General features: G+C 31.5%; 3 protein-coding genes across 4 annotated transcripts; 1 reads left to right on the forward strand and 2 right to left on the reverse strand.

Moving 5' to 3' along the window:
- Positions 1-6,367: 6,367 nt before the first annotated feature.
- On the reverse strand, positions 6,368-7,801 carry LOC107638419 (uncharacterized). The gene is made up of 2 exons (XM_016341672.3): positions 7,571-7,801; positions 6,368-7,365 (listed from the first exon to the last, which is right to left on the reverse strand). The coding sequence occupies exons 1-2, from the start codon at positions 7,696-7,698 to the stop codon at positions 7,239-7,241; spliced, it is 255 nt and encodes an 84-aa protein (XP_016197158.1). The 5' UTR covers positions 7,699-7,801; the 3' UTR covers positions 6,368-7,238.
- Positions 7,802-8,817: 1,016 nt separating this feature from the next.
- Positions 8,818-9,783, forward strand: LOC107638417 (peroxiredoxin Q, chloroplastic). Its single transcript, XM_016341670.3, has 2 exons — positions 8,818-9,127; positions 9,201-9,783. The coding sequence occupies exons 1-2, from the start codon at positions 8,930-8,932 to the stop codon at positions 9,642-9,644; spliced, it is 642 nt and encodes a 213-aa protein (XP_016197156.1). The 5' UTR covers positions 8,818-8,929; the 3' UTR covers positions 9,645-9,783.
- Positions 9,708-13,262, reverse strand: LOC107635839 (putative flavin-containing monooxygenase 1). 2 transcript variants are annotated; one of them, XM_088483319.1, is made up of 4 exons: positions 12,773-13,262; positions 12,147-12,387; positions 10,771-10,940; positions 9,708-10,698 (listed from the first exon to the last, which is right to left on the reverse strand). In XM_088483319.1, exons 1-4 carry the CDS (start codon positions 13,205-13,207, stop codon positions 9,997-9,999), a joined length of 1,548 nt encoding a protein of 515 aa, XP_088339445.1. In that variant the 5' UTR covers positions 13,208-13,262; the 3' UTR covers positions 9,708-9,996. The 2 variants fall into 2 exon arrangements, with proteins under 2 accessions (XP_088339445.1, XP_016194887.1); XM_016339401.3 differs by having other exon boundaries at positions 10,771-10,949; positions 12,773-13,261.
- Positions 13,263-18,964: the final 5,702 nt, after the last annotated feature.

The raw sequence follows: 18,964 nt of genomic DNA on the forward strand, positions 1-18,964 counted from the left end.
TGGAGACAATGTATCATGTATTGTGTGCTTATTAAAATACACATACACCAAAATTTAGTTAGGTCCAAATTCTCTATACTTGTTTTAACTAATTTCTTAGTACTATTTCTTACCGTGCTCCCTTTCTCATTATAACATTAAGCTTAATTGGTTGTTAGCCACATACAATACTGAGAATATATTAATTAAATTAAATATAGCAAGCCTGTAACAAGAGTTAGCTACAATAATAAAATAAAAAAGTTGATCATATTATTCAGAGACAGCAATGAGTCAACCTCTTTTAGGGATGCACATACATACACCACCACCAGTAGAACCAAAAGTTGATGAGATTACTAACAAATCTTGATTATTCAATCCTGGACATGTTTATTATATAGGAAAATAGATAAACAATTTAGTATAGGGGGTATGCTATGAGCCAAAGATACGCATATAAAATTTGAATACTAATGATTAGGTAGGTAGAGAGATGACAATTGTTTAAGGGCTTGATTAAACTTTGTTGGTTAGTGTGGGAAAGAGAAAAAAGAATAAAATAAAAAGGAGAAGAGTAGAGGGTTTTAGTTATGCTGATTGAGGAATTTATTAGATATTTGGAGGATTAAGTGGATGACACGAATTGAAAGTCGTTTAGTACACGCATGAGTATCTACAAAGCTGTATGCATCAATTACGCGTTTCCTAGCTGCCATTATTATTTATGCCACCCCATAAAGAGCCCTTGTTTTCTTCAATTACTTCCACACCACAACCATTCTATATATATATATTCACAATAACTCTCTTTAAACATATATATCACATATCGTATAAGAGCCATGTGATATTAACTGATTAATTACGTATTGATCTTTTATACACTAAGTTTAATTGAATGAAATCAGAAAATAATGTGATATACAATGCAATTTTATTATTTAAGTATGTTTTTGTTGTTAGACAACATACATAAAAAAGAGAAGAGATAGATAGCTTAGCCTTTTTTTTTATATATAAAATTTGCGGGGTCCCTATGAGACCTTTGTCCTTTTTTGTATTGGTTTTCTAATTAATAACAATACTTTTTGTTTTGAGGGAATGCACGTTACAAATTACAAAATACAACACTAGGTGGCAGAGTTCTTTTGTTTTTTTTTTAAAGGATGGAGACTTAGACTTTGAACATAAAAAGAGTTGAACAGGTTATTTATGCTAGGCATTAGGATGTTTCTTCTATTAAGTATCAGAATGTTTTTTTTTTCATACTAAATGGATGTTCTTTTATATATTTTATAAAATTTTTTTATATACTAAGAATCAGAATTGTTGGAAGTTTCATGATTCTTACCCCTATTTCTCTAACGTATCATTTAGAATTTTAATTTGGGGTGAGAAGCAATTAATATCAAATATTATAAATTAAAAATAAATAAAATTAATTAAATATAATTATAAATTAGTTAAATTGTTTACTTTTTAACTGATCATCTCTTAGTTCCATATATTTTTTCTTTTTTTTAAAGGATGGAGACTTAGACTTTGAACATAAAAAGAGTTGAGCAGCCTGTCAATTATATGTGATTTATCTTTCGTGTCATCTGAATTTAGAAGTAACCACGCCCACCTCATATACCACTCTAGAATACTCAAAGGGGAAAAGAGAGCAAACATATAAAATATAAATTAAATAAAAGAGTGACGATGGACGGAGAAAATTAGTTTAATGCATGGAGTGAAGATATGTTTCCTGAAGTGGGGTAAAGTTGAATATGTCATACAAAATAATCCAATAGTTTTTGTGAAAATAAAAAATTAAAGAAAAGAAGGGGTTGTTCCCGCTATCATACATTTTTCTAGAAGATTATCTAATTCCATGAATATATACATTGCATTTTTATTTATTACCTCTGGAGTCTGGACTTTATGTTCTGAAAAGTTGCATACTTTACACTGTCTACATCATTATGGTTAGCTAAAATTTAGAGTCATATTAATCGGGTATCATTAAACTGTTTTATAAATGTAAAAAATATAAGATTGAAAAAAAGAATTGTACTTATGCGTTTTAAGGATCAAATACCCTAAAATGATTTGTTAACATACAAATAGTTTTTAGAACTAAAATACTTTTTTTTTCCCTCTTCTCTATGTGTATAAAAGTATAATTAAAGAAAGAATAATTTATTAGAGAAATAAGAAAAGCGTAGCAGTGAGTGATCCCGAGCTATCCTATAATGGACAAAGTTGTGCATTCATCTAACTAAAAATAAAAATATTATTTACAAACGAAGATCACCTATTAAAATTAGTTTATATATATATTTTAATGTATATTATATATTAATAACTGATTTTGAATATAATGGAACCAGAACCAATGATTATAATATGGTAGGCGGCGACTATATTGGTCATTTAATTTTCCTTAGTCAACCATGAAGAAGCTGAGGTAAACTAAAAGTTAAAGCTCGAAATTGGAATCTAGAACCTGATTAAGGGTAGAAGTTGCGGATTAAATAAAGCAAATTCCAACAACGACCCAAGTTGTATATAATTTATCTAATTATTTCTTAATTCCCCATCATTAGCCAACATGTATGTATTTTGTTTTGACACTAACGTACCTGGTTTGATGATGATATATCTCATTCCTAATCAGCAATAGTAATAACAAGAGGTCCATTCCTCTTCAATTTTGCTGTACTTTCATTGTGTATGTACAATGCAAGTAGGCGTTGATCGATCACTAGATTCATTAGTATGAACTTATTATTATTAAAGCCATACATTCATGATACTGCTGATTGAACACATACGTGGCTGGCGACATCAAGCTAGCTAAGACTATGTCCGGTTTGTAGATATAATTTTAGGATAAGAATAAATTACCATTTATACCCATAAAAGATATAGATACTGACAATTATAACTATAAAAGATGGTTTTCGTGTGCCAAAAGTATCCTAATGGACTAATTATGTAATCAACGTTTGGGTACTCTTAGCACACAAAAACAATCTTCTGTGGTTATAATTGTCGTTTTATTTTTATATGAGTACATTCGTCAGCGTCTATATCTTTTATGAATATAAATGGTAATTTATTCTTCCGAATAATGAACCAAACCCTCCCTATCTACCCAATTGATTCATTTTGGTATCTTCATTTCCATACTTTGCCAGCAAAAAATTAGCGTTACACAATGCGTAATCCATTTGTTATTAAAACATACATCTTTTTGTTTTGATCTTGGTTTACGAACTGTGATCACACTTTAAATAAATGTAACATTTTTATAGCATATGAAAATTAAGTCCAAAAATCTATTATCTAATGGTTAAAATAAAATATCTTTACACGATGATAATTATAAAATCTTGATTGGAGTATCACCTAAATTTTTAAGCGGTAGATATGGTAGCCTATCATCTATCTCATGAGTTGTTGCATGCATCGAAAATATATAGTAATAAGGTTGCATTGTGCAATTAGAAACCAAGTTATTGGTAGATAAGCAATGTTGTTGTGTTTCATCTTTCATGCATGGCATAGTTACTATAATAGAAACAGAGAGAGGTTGTTTTGCAGTAAAATAAAGAAGAAAAGAAGTTAGTGTTTGGAGGAGAGGGATGAGACAGTGACTTGTGGAGAGCGGGGAAAAGGACGAAAGGGGGGCCGCATTTAGCGGGCTTTGGTGGAAACGCTCATGCTCCCTACCAATCGCTACACCAACTTGTTTTGTTTTTATTTTCGAGCAGGGGTGTTTCTGTCTTTTCCCTTGTGAGACAAAAACCAAGGGTAAGCACATGGGGTTTGGAGGGGCCTTACACACGAGTGATTAGCCCATGTTACTGCTGGAATTTCTGTCTCCCAATCTTTTTAGGTACAATCACCCCCCTCCCCACTCTCTACTTTTAATTATATTCTTTACTCCACTCCTTCACATATTTTCTACGTCCATTATAACTGCCTTTCTCTCCATGCATCAATCCTATACCACATGTTTTATTTTCAAGATTTTAATGCACTTATATATTAGAGAACAGAGAAGAGAACAGAGAAGGAGAAAACAGAGTGTATAACGTTAACTTATGTAGCAAATACTGATATACAACTGAATCTGTTATCATGTAACTGATTTTCCTATACCATGAATTATATATTGTGTATATATGACTCTAAACCTCCAAAAATTAGGTACCACACCAGTTCATCTTATGCTTATTTTCTTTTTGACTCAATAATTGATTATTTGTAAGGTTTTGTGGATGATCTTCACTCTCATTATTAGGAGCAATAGGATTCTTGGTTTTATCATGTTGGATCTCTGTCGAATAGTTCGCTCTCATCACATTACTATCATTATAATTATTAGAAAGAAAAAAATTTCCGATTCCACTATAGTGCTAATTCCTCATCAAGCTATACAATCATTGCATGAATTCTGTTGGAAAATGAAATGTTAGACAATGTTGTATCGGTAACTATAGACTCCTACATCAGTAAAATAGTGGTGTTATAATTAAAATTAATCCATACTTAAATTAAAACGTGATGAAGGGAATTATATGTTTTTCTGAGAAAATATATATAATGCATGTGATGCGTACGTCACTCTCAAAGGTGGCCAAGCTAAGCTGGTTGCAATTTTAGCAGAGACTTAGGGATGGACAAGCTAATGACATACATTATTGCTTGTTAATTCACACCATTTTCTAAGGTCGATCTTAAACTAATGATTGCATTGACAGATACTACTTGTCTTATTAATATGTTTGCATTTGGCATCCATATATATATATATATATATATATATAGAACCTTGATGTCAACCCTAGACACTAAAATATTTGTTACACCAAAAGGTATAGGTAGCTTGGTGATGAAGAAAGGCATCTAATAATTAAAGCGAAAATGTTTGGTAACTAAAGAAAATCAGCCAAAAACAGTCATAACTTGCCTTATTTAGCATTCATTAATTGTTGCGATAATTAATTAATGTTAAATAAGGCAAGTTCTGGCTGTTTTTTTTTTCTACCTAGCATTACCCTAATTAAAGTTGGCATTGTTCGAATACAGAAGCAGAGAGAATTGGAAAATATGGAATGATCATTTCATGAAGAATAGAACTGAATGTTGATTGCACCATGCATCAAGAGAAAGGCTTATAGAGCTAGGAAGTTTAACCAACTTCTTGTATCCAATCAAAACATTAATATTACACAGCTGCTAAAAAAAAGGGGATAAACATATAATAATTATGGGTAAGTATTATCTATTTCTATTTTAAACAAGTGCCCTATAAATAATATTAATTATTAGGAAGACTGTTAGATAGTCCATTTAAATTTGTGTTCAATAAATGATGGTCTGAAGGTGTGTCTCCCTGTCTTATAGATTGGTGTTACTAGGATGTGACTGGTGAGAGTATGAAATCTGAGGAATAGATTGGGATTCTATAACTAAATTGGTTGTCTGCTGGCCGGTTTAAGGGATCTATGTCGTCCCAACCCATAAACCATTTTGTGTTCCACATTTTCTTCACACCATTAATGTCTTGTTCCTGCCCGATGCCATGTGCAACCAGCCATCCCTATTCCCATCTAATCCAAACAAAATAAATAAATACTACTATAATATTATATTGGAAATACAAAAAAAATCCGTGCAAAAGTTTGGGCCTAAGTATGTCATTTTACAACTAGGCCTATTGAGATGCTTAGTGGGCTTATGGGCCCTTTCCCTAGTCATAATGCTGCATTGGGATAAGCCAACATATTTTCCACGTTAGATAGTTTATATAAGTAGGGAGTTGGAATAGGAGTTTAATTTTGATACACCAGTATAAAAAAGTTTATACAATTATGCAATCACATCTGTTATTTTGAATGACTATAGTAATTACTTTTGATGATGTGACATTATGTGATTAAATACACGTATAAAAACGCATCAAAATTAAATTCATAGGAATAATACCAAAAAAAAAAGAGTAGGGAATTGGAACATTTTTCACATAAGAAATCCCCAAAAAACTTGAGATTCTTGAAGGTGTGGAGCAAGGGCAGCACCAAACTCGTCTTCAAATTGAGGTCTATCTCTTCCAATAACACTTTGAACATAAGAGTGCCTAAGCTAGCTGGTTGGTAGCTGCTCTTGTCCGAGACTCGACTCTGTTTTTCAGTTTTCTCCACCAAAGCACACACACAACAAACAATATTCATGTTAATCGTTTCCTTCCATCATAAGCTATTGATTTCATAAACATATATGTCCTCCCCATGATGACTACACTTCGTTCAAACCTCACGTCAAGATAATAGTTTTCATATTGAAGATAGTTGAAAAGAATATATATACTAAAATCGAGTAATGATGATGATTCATGCATGGTTATTTCCACTTTGCATTAAGCAACAATATATACATAGTTTTGGATGGTAGCAGCTACAAAGTAGTGCAGAGCTTAATGGGATACAGCTAAGACTAAAAGGAAGGCTTTTGGGTTCCAATTCCCAATTAGAAAATCGAATCCAAGTATGAGTATGAGTACTGCTTCTGGATGTTGGGCTCTCCCCTCTTGATACACAATACATTCTCCATGATTATTTAGGAAATATAATGAATGCGGAAGGTGCAACACTATAAATCAGTTTGAGCTAAGAATGACAAGAGTTGGTACAGAAGCAATAAGCAGCCTGAACTCTGAAGAATAGTGAACTATATAACCCAGGAACACAAAACGCTTAATTAAAGCAGAAAACAAGATTATACACAAAAAAAAAGGGGGGTAAATTGCAGCAACATTGGTATCTGGGGTTGGTAATAACAACTAACAACTGTAAGTTAGCTTAGAGGGGCTGCCCAATTGATAAGGTCTAGAAAATGCTTAATGCAGCCGCCAGCATCTGCTGCCAAAAGTGAGTTTACAGAAAACATAGCTTAAGGTTGATCATAATACCTCTGAACAGTGGTAGAAAACTTTGCAATGATGATGTCCACATTGAGTGGAAACATAATCCAGTTGGGACATGACATATAAACCAAAAATAAGGAGCACAAGAACTTGAAATAAACAAGCTGTTTTTGTTGAAGCAATTTTCAACTTTAACTCAATTGAAATGAAGCATAATAAATCAGTATCACTGAACTCTTTAGCAAAACTATTGTTTGTGCGAAGCTAAATTCTAATGAAAACCACGATCTATAATGAGAGTCATCCATCCATAGGGCAAAGCATTTATGTTTGTGAGCTAAAGTTTTCTCAGAAGTGCGGAAGCCCAACGCTTAACACGTCCTCTAAGTGTATAACCAAAAACAACTCCAGCAACAAAGCAAATTGCACAAAGCTTTGAGCATGCCCAGTAAGACACTCCTTCTCTGCAACAACAAAAATGTTGTTAAATTGAAGTGGCCCAACTCTAACCTTTAAGACCTAATTGTGATGATAGAGTAGCAGGGAATCAGTGACTCATTTTGAAAACAAATGATAAGAAAACGAATATTGAGCATTTTGCATTTCTTTGGAGAAAGTTTCCAAATTGAAAGCAAAAAAAGAGAACGAAGAAGGGGGAAAGAGAGATACCTGGGAGATTTAGTAAGCAAAAGAAGGGAGGAATCAGGCGGTGGCGCTTTTGCATCCAAATTGATGGTTGGAGACGACGAATTGTGATGGGCGGAACCCTTAACGATAGCATTCGGAGCGCCGTTCATAGCTGGAAACGACGCCTCTAGTGTGCCGCTTACCCAACTTGAGTTGACACCTTCAGTTTCAGACCTCTTCTCTTATTTTTTTATTCCCAAATTTCTCTCTCTTTTTTTTTAGTATTCAAAGTAATCCATATAGAATCTCTTATTTTTAAGTATGTTATACTAAAATTAATTATTAAAATATAAAATATATATTAAAAATAAATTAAATAATATATATATATATATAATGTGATTAATTTATATTAGGAAGTCACTCATATATAAAGATATTTAAAATATTTTTTTAAATATTTTTTAAAAATTAAAATTGAACACATCTAATTGATTAAATTATATTATTTTTGTTAAAATTAAACTAAACAAATCGATTTTATTAAAAAAATCGGTAAATCTTATTTTAAATTGATTTAAATTAATATTTTTTATAAAAAAAATTACAATATTTCTGTTATAAAAAATAACTTAGAATATTTTTATTTTATATATATATATTTGAGAATTTTAAATTCTAACTCTTCTTTTTTCTTTGCTGTCAAAAGATTAGGATTTAGAATTTTTAAAATTAATATATATAATAAGAGTATTTTAGTCATTTTTTTATAATAAGAGTATTATAGTCATTTTTTATAAAAAAAAAGAATATTAATTTAGATCCGTTCAAAATTTGGTTTACCAATTTTTCAATCAAACCAATTTGTCTGATCTAATTTTAACAAAAATAACACAATTTGATCGATTATATAGGTTAAATTTTAATTATTAAAAAACATCTTTAAAAAAAAAGAGATTTTAAACGTTCTTATTTAAAAAACTTCTTTTATATTATAGATATTTTTTATTTAATGTTGATTTTTGGTAACTATATTAAAAAATAATATTAGACTCATAGTATCTTTACTTATATTATTATATAAGAAAAGATAGGTAAATAATTTTTAACTAACTAATTTTAAATAATAGTAATTAATAATTATTAATTTTATAATTTTTTAAAAATAAAATTTAAATAATCACTAATTAATAAGAGTATAGTTGAAAATGATTTGTTGTTGGTTAAACCCAGTGGAATTGGTTTTTGTGTGGAGTTTGGTGTTTGGATTTTGATATTGGAAGGTTTATGCATGTTGGGGTGAGGAATGGTCCACGCCAGTAAGAATGAGGCGTTAACGCTTCCTTCCTTATCTCTTTGTTACGCTTTCTTAGATTCAGCTTTCACAACACAACACAAGACATGAACATGGCTTCCCTGACTGCCCCAAAGCACTACTCCCTCCCCACCTTCCTCCGCCCTCAATCTCCCAAATACCCTTCTCACTATCCACTCCTTTCCACATCCTCTGCTTCTCAATTCTGTGGCCTCAAGCTATCTTTCTCCACTCCCAATGCCAATGCTGCTTCTCCGCTTCTACTTCCTTCCGTTTTTGCCAAGGTACCTACTACCTTCTTACTTGCTGTTACCACTCTCCCTGCTCTTTCTTTATTTGTTGCTGACTGACATACAGGTGAGTAAAGGTTCAAAGCCACCACCATTCACGCTCAAAGATCAAGATGGAAAGACCGTGAGCCTCTCCAAATTCAAAGGCAAACCTGTGGTTGTCTATTTCTACCCTGCAGACGAGACCCCTGGCTGCACCAAGCAGGCTTGTGCTTTCAGGGACTCCTACGAGAAGTTCAAGAAAGCAGGAGCCGAGGTTGTTGGAATCAGCGGCGACGATCCTTCCTCTCACAAGGCTTTTGCCACCAAGTACAGACTTCCATTCACTTTGTTGAGTGATGAGGGTAACAAAGTCAGGAAACAATGGGGAGTACCTGGTGATTTCTTTGGAGCATTGCCTGGCAGAGAGACCTATGTTCTTGACAAGAATGGTGTCGTTCAACTTGTTTACAACAACCAGTTCCAACCTGAAAAGCACATTGATGAGACCTTGAAACTACTTCAGGGTTAGTTAGTTACTTATTTCCTCATTTCTTTCCCATCATCCTGTAGAGACACAAAAACAATTCTAAACTGTATTCTCTTGGGATGTCACATTGCTATCTAAGCAAGGTTCTTGTTGGATTAACAAGTACATATCATTCGCCCAATGCTAGCTTCACATACATTTATCAAATAAAACCAACCATTACGATAACTTTAAAGGATTTATAATTTATTCATGGATATATTATTATCTGACACTGTAAAACATGACTCTGCTATATATATAAAGTAGCTAGCAAGACTCATCCCTAAAAGAGGTGTCTCTCGTGGGGTAGACATGCAATTATTTTTATTCCTTCTTATGGCTATCTATAGAATCAATGTTGGTTCTGATAGTCTTCACTGCTATAATGGGAAAAAGCTTCGGCTAGCCAATTGTTCTTCCTCCAAGAAGTCCAGCCCAAATCATGGCAAATCTGATCGGTGTGGTTGATGCTGTAAGTAGAGATGCAGTGCCTCTTATAGAACCTAGATGTCCTCTTCATAACCTCGACCTCCTCAAGGGTATGAGCAAGCATGTCGGGAACAGTGGGCAGCATGAACTTTTGATCCAGCAATGCAGAAAGCCAGAGGGAGCGTATCTCAGAAGAGTGAAGGTTGGCGACGCTCTCAACATAGCCAAGAAAAGCCATGTTGGGAATCAATGGATGGATGGTTCCCCTGTACAAAGGCATAACACCAGAAGCAGAAGGGTAATCCAACAAGCTTCGAAATGGCTCCTCCATGATGCTGTTGAGCTTCTGCTTTCCGTCATAGCCGGTTGCCAGAACCACCACATCCGCCTCAAGCTTCGTGTTGTCGTCGAATTCGATTCCTCCCTCCCAGAACCACCACTTGGACGATGCTTTCTTGAAAGCGATCTTGCCTTTCTCAGCCTCAGAGAAGAAGTTTTCAGGCAAGATGGCCATCTGGCACGATGCATAATCTTCGTCAAATGAGTGATCCGGTATCAATCCATACTTTTCCAGAGGAAGTTTCCACAGCAAGTACGACTCAATGAACTTTGACATTCCTCGCCTCTGTTAATTAAGTGCGTGGTTAATTACTATTTATATTATTGGTTAATGATTAGTGTGAAAGTGAGAGCGTACCATTGGAGAGAGGAGGAGGGTAAGAAGGGTTTTGAGGAATCCTTGGTTTGGTCTTTCATGGAGGAACTGAGAAGATCGATTTGTGTAGAACATGGAGAGTGGCAAACCCCAAACCCAATAATGAGGAACTGTCCAATGCGCCGTTCTTACAACCATTGTGCACCTTTGTCCTTCACATCCTACAAATTATACCATTAGTTTAAGGTAATAAATTAGGTGCAGTCGATTTTCTCTAAACTTGATAGTTGAGAGCCTGTTAGATGAAAATTTAGTTCATTTAATTGATTCGACTAAAATTTTATCTAACGACTTTCATCTATCAACTTCACATAAAAACGACTGTCACTGAATTTTTACACATATATATCCAGTCTTTTGGAAAATCTAATGTCTCAAGCGAGTCGTAACTGGTGTCTATGTAAAGTTGTAAACTGTAAGAACCGAAAACGACAACGTTGACCAATAAATAATTAAAAGTGAACCCAAATAAAAGGGTATGGGTTTATGAACAGTGAATGCAATTTTGTCAACAGCCAAAATTGGAAAATTAGTAGTTAAAACATCTAGAAAGACAAGCTTCAAACGAATTACACAAATTGTTTTCACACTAATTCATCGTGTGATTAATTGAATGCTAACTTATTTTGTATCATGCATATTGATGGCAATAAAATTATAAGAGATAAACTAAAAATTTTAATTATATTATTTATTTTAACAGAAACTAATTAAAACTTTTATGTTAAATTATAGATTTGATATATTAATATAATTATTCTATATGTATATAAAAAAAATCAACCGTCATTCATATAATATATGTAAAAAATTAAAATATAAAAAACATATTAAAAATAAGTTAAACAAAAGTATATATTTATATATAAATAAATATTGAATTATGTTACGTGTACATTAAAATCAGCTATTAAAGTCAGCCATCAGTATAAAATACATATGGAAATATAAATACACATTGAAAATAAATTAAATCACACATGTATTTATACACGAATACATTGGTAGCTGATTTTAATGACTAATTTTAATGTACAAATAACATTTCTCATAAATATTAGTTGATTTAGTTAATATTTTTTTATATTAATAATAGATAATTTGCTAATAGATATTGCTAATGATATTCATTGATTATATTACCATTGATTATATTGTTTAGTATCGTCATTGTTTATTTTACTTTTCCATATTTTTACGTTTAAGGGCGAAAGTTATTAAGATTTCAAAATCATAAAAGAGTCTCGTGTATGTTAAAAATTTGAAATGGATAACAAAGTGACGAGTTTTGGAATGTTAACAGAAGAAGAAAAATTGATAGTTGCAACTTGCAAGTGGGAAGATGCATGGATTGGTACCTTGGTTAGCGAGTGCGCACTCCATGGCTAAATCAATGGCAGACTTTTTGAAACCAACAACGGCAACGTTTTTGCCTTTGAAGAGTTGAGTGGCTTCTTGGTGGTTGAGTTTGCAGTAATCAAGCGTGTGAAGGACCTTTCCCTTGAATGTCTCTGGCCCTTTACTCCGTGGGAACGCCGGAATCTGAGCTACGTCCCCATACTTTCCTATGCAAATCACCACAAACTCGAACCCGTACCACTGCACGAACCAATTATATTGTTAGGTCTAGTTTGATGAATAATAATGTATATATTGAATCAACTATTTTTAGAAGTCCATGAAAAAGTTTAAAATTATTGAATCAACCATTTTTAGAAGCCCATAAAAAAGGGCGAAAACTCATGTGTGCAGTCGACTTCGCGTGAAATTGATAACTGAGAGAGTCGTTAGATGAAAATTTAGTTAAATCAGCTATCAGCTCTCACAGTTATAAACTTCACGTGAAGTTGACTGCACTTGAGTTTCCACGGTAAAAAAGTTTAAAATTCAAAACTTAGTTTGTTAGTGTAGTTTAAAATTTTTTATGGACTTCTGAAAATGGTTGATTCAATAATATATATGAGATGCATGTACGCAGAGCTACCTGAATGGTGTTTGAGAGGGTGTTCTGTACAGCAAGATGCCAGAGAGGGCGAGCATGAGAGCCAAGAAAGCGGATGTGAAGCACCTTAGAGTTGAAGGAAATGGTTTTGAGAATATCAAAGTGGTGAGCATAGGAGTGAAGGTAATCCAAAATCTCCAAGTGTGTGGGGAAGTCAGAGTTGTCTCTGTTGTTGGGCCAAGGGTAGTCCGTGAACTCGTAATCACGGCGCTGAGATTGGAGCTTAGTGGAGTTGAAGGAGCAATGCCTCCAAACCCCGCCAATGGAGTCAGTGGCCTCAAACACAATGGGGTTGTGCTGCCGCAGCTGTTTTGCCGCCGCTATCCCACTCACTCCAGCTCCTATTATTCCGATTTTCGATCTTATTATTATTGCTTCCTTCTTTTCACCCTTATCATCATCATGGAACAAAGCCATAATATAACAACCTAAGCTGCTAATTAATTATTACTTTAATTTCTGTATGTGGGAGTGTATGGGATTCTCTATCTCTTTATATAGAGACACCACCACTCTCAGTCTCAGCAGCACGTGACGTGGACTTTAATTAAGGAAATTCATTCCGCATGTTGCAGAAATTTCTTGGGACCGGGTGCTCTCTTAATTCATTAATTATATTTCAGTGCAAATTTTTCATGATTAATGATCTTTAACTCTTAAAAAATTAGTTAATGAAATTAACACAAGAAAGAGATGGAGCAGAGTCTAAATCCTCACCTAATTAGGTGAGAGTATTTGCAGTGAAAAAAGTATAGATAGATAATGAAAATATTAAATAATATAAATAATAGATATATCGAATATTTATTTCACTAGGTATATGGATGGTTAATTTAAAGGTGTAGTATATTTTTATTTGATTAGTGATTGTTTATGTTGTTTAAAATGGTCATTGTTTACCTAGCACTCTCCATTGTAATTCATGCATCATTATCATCCCATGCATATATATGCATGCATTGATTGACGGGATCATTTTTTTGTAATACAATGTGGTGCCAATGTGGCGTGTGTTTTTTTATTATAGATGTTAATTTTTTTAATTTTCATCCTTAGATTTGAGAGATTATAAAAATTAATAAAAAAAATTGAGTCTTAGATTTTATGATGGCTGAATTGTGAATTTTATAGGTACATAACTTAAAAGATTTAATTTATGTTAAAATTTAGTAGAATGTAAATTTAAGGGTTAAATTTGTATTTGTATATTTAAAAAAATTAAAAGTTTATTGGTTGATGAATGACCACAAAAATTATTAAAATGTTTATTTCACGACCTGCAGGGTAGCTCCGCTTCGCCAAACACGAATCAAAGTTGGTACAAGTGTAGAACCAAACCAATTCAACCTCCATTCATTATATTATTTTTCACTTTAATTGCGCAAACATGTATATCATTTATTAAATACTTGTACTTATATATATATTGTATGAATTACATTCTATTATTTTATCATCAAAATGTCAAATTTTATTTGTCATGACTAGTTACAATGCAATAATCCACCTAATATTTTATTATAAACTTTTACTAAATTCTTTTACATATACTGTAGCGTAATATATAACATTATTCTTCTTGATTAAATCTTAAATAAAAGCAAGGCATATATTTTTTGACAATTTTCCTGTAATTTATTGGCAATGTATGTACACAGATTACAGTTTCTCTCTCTAGCTATACTAGCTACCTATACCTATAGTATAAGTCACATTCTTTCAATGCAAACAATGTATGTACACATTGTTGTGAAGCTAATTCTAAATAATAAGCAATTGCTAATTGACTATATCTAATTAAAACAGTGGCCATGCATGGAAGAAGAAGAAAGTGGTTTTCTTTTAGTTGACCAAGTTGATACCTGAGTTCAAGTTTTAGGACTTCATAAGGCGAATGCTGAAGTCAACTCCAAATAAAACATATATTATTTATACATATATACAACGTAACGGAGTCAACTCCACAGCCAAAACAGATATATAATATATAATATATATGCATATTTTTCTTTATGATTAACCATAACATTACAACTTTCCTAATTTTATCTTATCATATTAACGCTTTAACTCAAATTATAAGAAGGGAATTAACATGATGATGATGCTTTAATTTTCACCATTTTGTTAGGAATTTTGATAATAAATTTTTGGAAAAGTCTAGGGAGCCAGCAATTTTTATATTTTCTGGCCAGCACTTAACCATCAAAATAAAAGTGAGTGATTTTCCACCATTAGATGTAATCTCACACTATTAAAAACACTATTGATAGTCAATTGATGGTTACAAAACACTAAAATTGCTGGCCTTATCATTCTTCTAAATTTTTTATTTAAAAGAACCTAAATAAAAAAATAATTAAAATATATAAATATTAAACTCTAAAAATGACGGAGTGATTAATAAAAAATTCAAAAAATTATAACATATAGTTGTCGAAAGTGTGCTTGGAGAATTTTTTGCATAGACTTTCTTTCTTTTTTATTGGCCAATGTTGATAATTTTTTTTAAGGTTAATAAGGTTTAAATTTTAGATTTTTAAGTCATAAAAGTTTTAATATTATAACATGTGTAATCAATTTTTTCAAAAATTTAAACCGAGAGAAAGAGATAAAAAATATAATTATATATCTAATAATAAAAGACAAAGAAATATGTAAAATAGATGAGATAATCAAAAGTTATTAGTGTTAAGAATTATATATTTATGTACCTCTATTATTTATCATTATATATATATATATATATATAGCTATCCTCACATTCATGCATGTTAAAGTTAGTAGCACACACATGGCTTTTATTTTTGGCATTATTTTTGGAAAATTTCGTAAGGAAATATCCAGGAATCTGTGAAGCAATAAGTTCGAAAGAAACTCACTTGGAACTAAGCTGGATGATTTTATTACACGGCTCTTAAGTCTTAATTATTAAAATGGTATTGATTCTTTAATTAGTTATGCGACAAATACTAGTTAGCTCTAGTCCATCTTCTATAATAGATAATGGATTGTTTGCTTGTCCACTCCACCCTTCAATTACTGTAGTTAGGTTTTTTGAAATATAGTAGTTATTTATATTATAATGAAAACCTCTACTCTAAACGAATTAAGAAAAAAAAATGGACTATTGACTAACATATATAAGCAACGTATCTGGAACAAGTATCTGTAGAAAATATTGTGATTCAATGGCGGCTTAAAAGTGTCATACGTCTTATTCAAGAAAACTTATAACTACTATGTAAACAAGTAACAATTATTAGAATTTATTGTATGCTCCGAGGGTAAATAAATATTCTTACTTTGTGTTAGAATAAATTTTCTTTTAGAAAAATACTAGAGTACTAACATAATTTATTGTATTTTGTCAGTAGTAGTTAGTAAATAATATTTAAAAATATGTTATTAAATTATTAAACTAAATAAATTAAATTGATGATTAAAAATAATAATAAATTAAAAAATAAATTCATAATTAATACTCATGTAGAAAGTAATTGATGAAATTAAAATAATAGTATAAAATTGTTCTAGAAGTATCTCAAAATTTTCTCGTATAGGTACATAGTTTATGGCATTCGTAAAAAAAAGAAAATGATATTTTAAAGTAAAATATTAGTAAAATAAAAAATATATAATAATTTAATTATCACTATTGATTATATAATATAATTTTTATTATGTGTGAGTGTCATTAACTATCTTGATTTAATAGTGATTAGATTTCTACTTTTTCATTTTACCAATTTTTTGAGTTTAGAAGAGCTTGTTAATGCACCGTGATAATGTTACGTACTTGGTTTAATTTGCTGAAACTATTTATGAAAGATATTGGGCCTTATTATCATTATTATGTGTTATTTGAGTTTCGTACGTGCTTTTCAATGAGATTATACTAATTAATTAGCTGCATGCATGGAAAAGTGTATGGTGAGTAAAAGTATGGGTGTATATGGGTCGGGTCACACAGGATTTGACTTAATCTAGATCAGTAGATTTGGCTTGAAATATAGATCGGGTCTAATTTTTAGACCTTAATCCGATAAAACCTATGTACCTTTGGGCCGGATGAAAATTGGGTAAAAATTGGATAAAAACTGGGTTTTTAGCATGTAATACTCACCTAATCTCCAACCATTATTTCACAATTCACATAGTAAAATTCACTTAAAAAAATAAAACAAGAATCAACCATTATTTAAAATTAAAGCGTAATCATAATCAATACTAATATTGTCTAATAGCACCAAATATTTAAATCAATACAAATAACACAATATTATGCATTAGTCTAAAGTCTTATGCATTTTAAACATAAAACATTAACTTATAATCTTATAATGACTAATAACACAAAATATTATGGTTTACAATATTTAAATTCCACATAAGAATAACCATCATCCATCACTAATAACACAAAATATTAATTATGTATGATGACTTGGCCACCGGACTGAATTCGGGTGACCCAAATTATGGCCCAGACCGATCTAAAATAATGACCAGGTCTATTTTTGAAACCTTTACCCAACCCTAAATTCGATGAAATCACATTAAATTAGCCTCTAAAGTATTTAGGACCGGACCAAATCTTCAAACCGGGCCGGGCATGTACACCCCTAAGTAAAAGTATGATGGCGTGAATGATCGATCTTGAGGGCTAACACTGATTGCCGCCACTTTTTATCCATCCATGATTTCTTTGTAGAAAAAAATTCTTAGATAGCACAACCTACCTAAACCTATCCATACATATACTTTAAAGTTTATAATCCAAACATATAATTGAGTAGTGCATTTCAAATTGATGGTGACTGAGACACGAAGCCATGGAAATGGAATTAATTAGCGCCATCGTGAGTGTGACTGTACTAAGTTACTAAGAATAGAATGACTGAATGAACATATTAATGAATAATGAATAGTCCATGTTCCCAGCTGGTAGCTCTGTGGAGACAAAACCAACCAAGTCGGCTAATGAGGAAGTTTGGTGGAAACTAATAATCACGTGCTGCTACAAATTTTTCTTTTTAGCAATGCTAAAGAAACTTCCACCATACCTTAATTACATTTACAAATGCACATAAGAGTGATTTTGTCCCTATGACATATTAATTGCCCAATTATTATGAAATTAGCTATATATTTTTGGTTTATTTTTTAATCATACTATGTGTATATAAAAAAATCAATCATTAAATTCGTCATTTATATAGAATACTGTTTCAAGAGTTATCTGAACATTGATTTTGGGCTTGAAGGTCAGATCCAGACTTCTTCTGAGCCCACCGAAGTACCGCCGTCCAAGTTCCTCTTGAGGAGGTGGGATGATATCTGCAAGAGATTTTGATGTTTAAGTTAGCAAGGATTTTAGACATGTTTTTAGTAGATTAGAATATGAATATACCTGAGGAGTGCTAATGTACTTATAGTAGAGCTGATAACCACATTTGTTGAAGTAGTTCCACCTCTTATTGATGAATAACCGTTTCTTTTATCTTAAGAGTTTGTTAGAATCTATTTTTTTTTAGAATCTATTTTTTAAAAAAGACAAAGATAATAGAAAAAATGTGTGACTTGCTTGGACAAGTAGAGGTGGGCTCTTTTTTCTGAGAATAATTAAAAATTTGGTTTAGCCTATAAACAAATACATAATAAAAGTCAAAATATACCTTGAAAATAATTAAATACCATATATAATTATATGCAAATATATAGTAGCTTATTTACTTATTTAGTAGTTGATTTTTTGTATATATGTAATATTTATTTATTTTTTAGAATGTGAGAGTAAAGTCTATATTATAGAAGAGTTAAAATATATGTTATTTACTAGTAGTAATCTATTTTTTTTATTATTGTATTTGATAAAATAACTCATCATGCCTTGTCCTTATTTTATTCAAACTAAGTCATATAAATTGACTTCTTTAAACTAAACATCTTTGCAAAGAAGGTTAGTGTTATACATTTATATAGGTGATTAATGTCATATTCTAAAAAATAAATATTGAGCCCAGTAATATTATCTAACAAATTGCAAGACAAATCCATTTATCTTGTTTGAAAATCTTGATCTATCTTCGTCAGAGATAATGGGCGCAATAATAATTTACCTCGATGAAAACTCATGTGCAATCGACTTCACGTGAAGTTGATAGCTGACAG

Source organism: Arachis ipaensis, chromosome B4, assembly GCF_059453495.1.
Source record: "Arachis ipaensis isolate K30076 ecotype BB chromosome B4, ASM5945349v1, whole genome shotgun sequence".
Lineage (NCBI taxonomy): Eukaryota > Viridiplantae > Streptophyta > Magnoliopsida > Fabales > Fabaceae > Arachis > Arachis ipaensis.

Coding starts and splice junctions, on each gene's coding strand:
- LOC107635839 (XM_016339401.3), bottom strand. CDS start 13,207: ATGGCTTTGTTCCATGATGATGATAAGGGTGAAAAGAAGGAAGCAATA. Junction 12,388..12,772: donor CCCTCTCAAACACCATTCAG/GTAGCTCTGCGT, acceptor TGGTTCGTGCAG/TGGTACGGGTTCGAGTTTGT. Junction 10,950..12,146: donor GTGCGCACTCGCTAACCAAG/GTACCAATCCAT, acceptor TATAATTTGTAG/GATGTGAAGGACAAAGGTGC.
- LOC107638419 (XM_016341672.3), bottom strand. CDS start 7,698: ATGAACGGCGCTCCGAATGCTATCGTTAAGGGTTCCGCCCATCACAAT. Junction 7,366..7,570: donor TTGCTTACTAAATCTCCCAG/GTATCTCTCTTT, acceptor TTGTTGTTGCAG/AGAAGGAGTGTCTTACTGGG.
- LOC107638417 (XM_016341670.3), top strand. CDS start 8,930: ATGAACATGGCTTCCCTGACTGCCCCAAAGCACTACTCCCTCCCCACC. Junction 9,128..9,200: donor TTCCTTCCGTTTTTGCCAAG/GTACCTACTACC, acceptor ACTGACATACAG/GTGAGTAAAGGTTCAAAGCC.